Source organism: Sminthopsis crassicaudata, chromosome 2 (genome assembly GCF_048593235.1).
Source record: "Sminthopsis crassicaudata isolate SCR6 chromosome 2, ASM4859323v1, whole genome shotgun sequence".
Taxonomy (NCBI): domain Eukaryota; kingdom Metazoa; phylum Chordata; class Mammalia; order Dasyuromorphia; family Dasyuridae; genus Sminthopsis; species Sminthopsis crassicaudata.
This window is the reverse complement of record NC_133618.1, coordinates 606,161,973-606,168,482: the sequence shown is the minus strand read 5'-3', so window position 1 is coordinate 606,168,482 and position 6,510 is coordinate 606,161,973. Positions and strand designations below refer to the sequence as shown.

The 6,510-nt window shown below is 35.1% G+C and overlaps 1 protein-coding gene across 2 annotated transcripts in view; it reads right to left on the bottom strand.

The window, feature by feature from the left end:
* Positions 1 to 305: 305 nt before the first annotated feature.
* The window catches only part of KIF11 (kinesin family member 11), a 58,564-nt gene continuing 52,359 nt past the window's right edge, over positions 306 to 6,510 (bottom strand). For both annotated transcript variants that reach the window (XM_074295868.1, XM_074295867.1), the window contains exons 21-23: positions 4,899 to 5,041; positions 4,485 to 4,604; positions 306 to 935 (exon numbers count right to left, since the gene is read on the bottom strand). In XM_074295868.1, the coding sequence (XP_074151969.1) occupies positions 804 to 935; positions 4,485 to 4,604; positions 4,899 to 5,041 (395 nt within the window). In that variant the 3' untranslated portion in view covers positions 306 to 803. The remainder of the gene's footprint in view (positions 936 to 4,484; positions 4,605 to 4,898; positions 5,042 to 6,510) is intronic.

Genomic DNA, 6,510 nt, shown 5'->3' with positions numbered 1-6,510 from the left:
AGACAACACTTGAATCCAGGTCTTAGAGACAAGGTCTCTATCCACCGCACTATAGTGCCTCTTTTTTTCAGAAAACACATAAAACAAATGTATAATTATATAAAAGAAATGCTTCTTAATTCAGTCACCTCCCACAGACCTCCTGCAATGGGAACACTTTGATATCCAACAATTTTCTCTAACTGAATAATTTTCTCCTTTTTTTCCTATAATTACCTTAGACACACTCAGTATAAAGTGTTTTGTGTGTCCAAGTATTTCACACTTAGAAAGAGTATTATCTATTAACCTAAATAGACACTAGGAAGTATAAATGCTTTTTATTATACTACTAAATGAATCTGCAGTATGAAGGAGGAGAAAAAGGCAGAAAGTAAAATAGGCAATATTTACATACTAGAAAATATAAGAAGAGTGCCCCCCCAGGGGGCATATCTTAATTCTAGGAACAATTTGCTGGTAATATTTTTCATTATAAGTTCAAGCCTAGAAGAAAAATGAAGCCTCATATTTGTATGGATGTACAAAAATATCATACAGACTAAGAAAATAACTATTTTAACTTTTTCATTTGTTGGGTTGTCTCAAACAAAAGGTGGAAATATAATTTTATTTAAAACAAATCCCAAATCACTAATTTGAAATTCAAATTAGTAAGCACCAAATGAGATACTTGACAATAGTGTAAAAAATGATTAAACCTACCAACTAAATCAAGAACAACAACAAAAATCTCAAGGTATACTTGTCAAATTCAAAAATAACAACCAAGGTCAGGTGTTATAAACAGATTTTTTAAAAAGCTAATTATTTATCTGGATTTTTAAAGGTAGTTTAGACTTAACAGCAGAATGTTCCAGAACATCTTCTACTTTTGATTTCTCCACAACATTTATGACTCTGTTTTCTTTATCTTTTCTGGACGACTTTTTATGCTATGGATATAAAGGAAAGAAAAAATTAAACACAAATGTAAGAAATATAACAACAAACAAAATGCTACTTTAGAGACTTTTTCAATGTATCCATCTATTATGCTGATTTTGTCCCCCTTTCTAAAAAGAATAGTATTTATTATATAAGATGGCTGTAGGGGAAGGGGGAAGGATATATGGGATACTATGGTAACGTAAGAAAGAGAAAACATTAATAAAATTATTTTTTTAAAATAATAAGCATTTACTTTGTATGTATAAAAAAAAAGAAAGACTCATATTTCTCAATGAATTTTGCTATGTCAGGGTCCTCACCTTTCCATATTTATGTATCTCTATGAGAATGCCAAAAATTTGTTATTATGGTATTCAAACATGTCTACTGAAGTAAGTTGTAGATTACCATCTTGCAAGTGAAATGAGTAAGGTAGTAACCAAGGTATAGCCCTGTCCTGTGCCCCACAAGTGCTCACTGAACTGAAATGATAGAGACAAATGTAGGCCTTTGGCAAGTGCTCCTACAAATCCTTCCACTGGCAGTTTAAATAAACCACTGAATTGAATTTCTAAACCTACAGGAATAGGAAGGGAGAAAGAAGGAACTTTATTTTGTGAGTAATGGGGTGGGGATAATGTCCAGTGCAGCTCCCTTTGCTTTACTTATTCTGCCAAGGTGTTCTACAACCAAGACAGCCCAAAGTTTTTGTTTTTGTCATTGTCCTATTTCTTCCCATCCCATACACAAGTATGAAGTCTTTTAAACTTTTTTTAGGGAGTTTTTATTTTCTTTGTTACTTATTTATGCAGGCATTCATTATTTGTCTCTTCCAATCTCTACTTTCCCCACCCTCAACTATGTAAAGTTGAAACACTTTTACATACAGTATTCTCCTTTGGACCTTACCACAACCCTGAAGTAGATATTACGTCCATTTTACAGATGAAAAAACTGAGCTTCAGATACTGAAGCTCAGTTTCAGATACATTAAGTGACTTTTTAGTCACTGGTAAATATTTATTGAATTGAAGTTTCAAAGTTAGTATTCTAACTTAGCTGTCCTTGACTATTACCACCACAACCTTTTCTAAATTAATCTAAAAGGCTCCTTGTTTCCACTTCATGTTTCTAGACTTGTTTTTCTCTATGTAAGGCTTTCAGCTTAATTTCATCAAATTTATGAGTTTTCTAAAAGATTTCTGCTTCTCGTTAATAATAAGATTAAATGTCCTGTACACCCTTACCTTCATATTTGTCCCATTAGCCATTGTCTTGAGAGTCAGGCAAAGATATTGAGCTTCCTGATCACAGTGTAGGGATCACAGATCAATCGAGTAGGGAAAGGGAATTAATGGCAGTGATTGATATTAAGGTTCCAGGCCTTCTGGGATAGGGCAGGTGAGGAATTCAGGGATTGTCAGGGATGCTAGTTATTCACACTGAGCTGTTTCCATGGAGATGCTGATTAGTGGAGATGGAAAAAGGATATATATTCCAATAGGGAGGTGGCAGGTCAGAACTGAAGAGTGTGGCATAATGTGTACAGTTAAGGTAACTGCCTTTTCTCCATCTCATGTCCCCAAGAATACAATTAAAAAAAAATAACATAGTTTTTAGTGGAAATTTATTAAGAAGTTTTGCCACTGCAAACAAGATAGGATTTTAAAATCTAGGTTACCTGGTTATTTGGTAACCAGGGGACACTTCCTGTACCAATGAAGAAGTGCGTCTCATAGGTAACCCACTGTCCTTAGAGAGCTGCCAGGGCCTGCGTTTAAATGACTTGCCCAGAGCTCTCTTTTAACTTCAAGGCCAGCCCAATGGTTTACTACTGCCCAGCAATGGAATAGAAGAACACTGAGGTTAGGCATCAGCAGACTTGGGTTCAAAGTCTGGTTTGGCTATCTATCACTAGCGTAATCATACACAAATCAAGGGATTAGAAGACCACTAGTGGTCAATTACACAATTCTATTTGTGAGACAGCTCTAGATACCAGTTTTCCTCTTTGTAAAATGAGGGTATTGGACTCAATATCTAAGGTTCCTTCCAAAATTCTTTAAATTGAAAAGCAATCATGTTAGGTATATCAGTCTCACCTTACAGGGAAGTAGGAGATGAAAGAGGAAAGGAAAAGGGAAGATTAATAGAAGGAAAATAGAAATAGTAGGGGAAAGATATAAGAAAGGGGGAGAGGCTATAGGCCTATTTGAGAGAGATGGAGTTCAGAAGCAAAATAATGGGGAGGAGGAAAAGGAAAGAGAAAAGCATAACAGGGTAAATAAGATGACGGGAAATACAGAATTAGTCATTTTAACTATGAATGTGAATGGGATATACTCTCCCATAAAATGGAAGCAGATAGCAGACTGGATTAAAAGCCAGAATCCTACAATATGTTATTTACAAAAAGCACATTTAAAGCAGAGTGACACATTTAAAGTAAAGGAAAAAGGCTGGAGCAGAATCTATGTTTCAGCTGAGGTAAAAAAAAGCAGGGGTAGCCATCCTGATCTCAGGCCAAGCAAAAGCAAAACTAGATCTAATTAAAAGAGATAAGGAAGAAAACTACATTTTGCTAAAGGATACCATAGATAATGAAGCAATATCAATATTAAACATATATGCACCAAGTAGTGTAGCATCTAATTCCTAAAGGAGAAGTTAAGAGAGATGCAAGAAGAAATAGACAGCAAAACTATAATAGTGGGAGATTTCAATCTTGCACTCTCAGAATTTGATAAATCAAACCACAAAATAAATAAGAAAGAAGTCAAAGAGGTAAACAGAATCCTAGAAAATTTAGGGATGATATTGGATGATAGTCAATTTTGGAGAAGATTGAATGGAGTCAGAAAGAAATACACTTTTCCTCGATGGTTCATGGAACCTATACAAAAATTGAGACCTGAAAATCAAATGCAGAAAGGCAGGAATAGTAAATGTATTTTTTTCAGCTTATGATGCAATAAAAGGCTAGGTAAAAATAAACCAAAAATCAATTGGAAATTAAATAATCTAGTCCTAAAAAATGAGTGGGTGAGACAACAAATCATAAACACAATTGATAATTTCATCCAAGAGAATGACAATAATGAGGCAACAAACCAAAATTTATGGGACTGCCAAAGCGGTCATTAAGGGAAATTTTATATCTCTAGATGCTTACTTGCATAAAATAGAGAAAGAGAAGATCAATGAACTGGGCCTGCAACTAAAAAAGCTAGAAAAAGAACAAAAATTTAAAATTCTGAAAATAAAAGGGATGATTAATAAAATTCAAAGTAAGAAAACCATTGAATTAATAAAGAGTAGGTTTTATGAAAAAGGAAAGAAGAAAATCAAATTGTTAGTCTCAAAAATTAAAAGGGAGAACTTTCCACCATTGAAGAGGAAATTAGAGCAATAATTAGGAGTTATTTGTCCAACTATATATCAATAAATTTTATAATCTAAATGATATGGAGGATTACCTATAAAAATATAGATTGTCCAGCTTAACAGAAGAAGAAATAAATTGTTAGGTATATTAGAGGCAGCGATATTGTTACCTGGAAAAAAGGAACACCACCATTTATAGGATGATCACACACACTTGTGTCCTCTGTTGGTTCTTCATTTATGATGTTTTCATTAGTGAGCTCTTGAGCAGGTTTCTCTTCCTCTAAGTCCTAACAAAGAAAGATGGATTCAATTCAATCAGCATTTATGAAGTAGCCATTCTCCATATCCTTAAGTTTTATGTGCAGTGTAGATGGAAGAGTCTCTAATATCTAAGAAGGTATAGGAAAATTTAAGAGCCAGGTCTACAAAATACATTGTAGGAGGAGGAGACTGAGTGCTGAGAATGAAGAGAGGAAGGGAAAACTCACACGGCCTCACAAAGGAGTTGCCTATATCACAATTGAAAAGGAGCCTGGTGAAGGAAGAGCCAGAAACCCCGAGATCCCAACATTTAATTTTACCTGACTGGGGTCTTCTGCTTTAACAATTACTGTTGTTAAGAGCTTGGGCTGTCTCTCTCTCAGCTGGCTGAGGAGCTGCTCCCGAGGTTCAGTTCTCAGCAGTGTAGATGGGTATGAGTAGGTTTTCCTCTGTGGAGTTGAACCTTTAGTAGATTGCAAACAAACAAACAAATTAAAGCACCATTCTATAGTACAAAGAAAGAATCTTGCTTCTGGTCCCACTTTTGCTACTTGTTACTTGTGCGAGTGCCTCAACTCCTCACATTTAAAGTAAGAGATGAAATGAAATCCTATCTACTGCCCTCTCCTACTTCTTATTACAGAATGCCAGTGTGACCATCATCTCAACAGCTGACAGTGAGGACTGCAAGTACATTACATTGTCAGAAACTTCTAATTATATGAAGTTTCTAATTCATGAAGTAATGAGAAAGGTTTTTACACAAAAAGATCAGAATTTATACAATCAAATGAATGTTGTTCTTCACAGCAATCAGCTAGAGAAGCGAGGTATTTATTCTAATAATGGTGCCATTGTTCAACAGGTCACATATGAAAGGTTTTTATTAATTTTGATACACTTCAAATTGGCCATTAATCTTTTCATATTCTTTGGCTCTGAATTACTTTAAATCATTTACAAGAATGGCATAAAGATTTGTCACAACTGAAGATATGCAAAAGAATATGCCATTAATTCTGAAGGCAATTCCTAGAGGAGTTTCAAAAATTATTTTGAGCAAATGACCAAGTTCAAGTTTTTAGCCTTCTAAAGATAATTACTTGAAATGTTTATAAGTTCTGATATTTTTGGTTAACAAGTTTTTTCCCTGAAATGTCATCCAATCTTTTATTTTTCAAAAGTTTTTCTGTCTTTCATGACTTATTTTTCACTTGTTCAGAAAGCTAATAGTAAATTCTATCAGTTCTTTAAGAAACACATACACATTCTAACAGATTCTGAAAAACTTCAAAGCCCCTCACTGAACAAACTCACATTCTTAGATTATGGGGTCTAGAGACCCCAGACCTGGAGTCAGAGGACCTGGTAACACATGATCTGCCTCTCTAACCTTTGAACCATGCAGCAATTATTCTCTCTCTTTGGGTCTGAGTTCAGAGGCTTAATTCAATGAGCTCAGTGTTTCCTTCCAGCACTTCATCCAAGATCCTCTCATCTTCTAATATCTAGGATCTACTTCCTATTTGCTACACTACCACAAGCCCTTTCTTTATCTCAGTCAGGCCTGAGAGTTTCAATGTCCTCCAAATGGTCCTTCCTAGCCTTGTCTCCAAACAGTTTTGCACATAGGGTTGATTCCTCTTATTTAGTTTCTTTTTTTTTTTTTTTTTTTTTGAGGCTGGGGTTAAGTGACTTGCCCAGGGTCACACAGCTAGGAAGTGTTAAGTGTCTGAGACCAGATTTGAACTTGGGTCCTCCTGAATTCAAGGCTGGTGCTCTATCCACTGTGCCACCTAGCTACCCCCTCCTCTTATTTAGTTTCATCCTTTCCTATTCAAGTCACACTTCCTAGAATATATTATGTAAAGTGGAAGAAAATCTGAGTTTGCATAAAACGGTCATGTTCCAACACTTGCTGTGTTGCCTGGG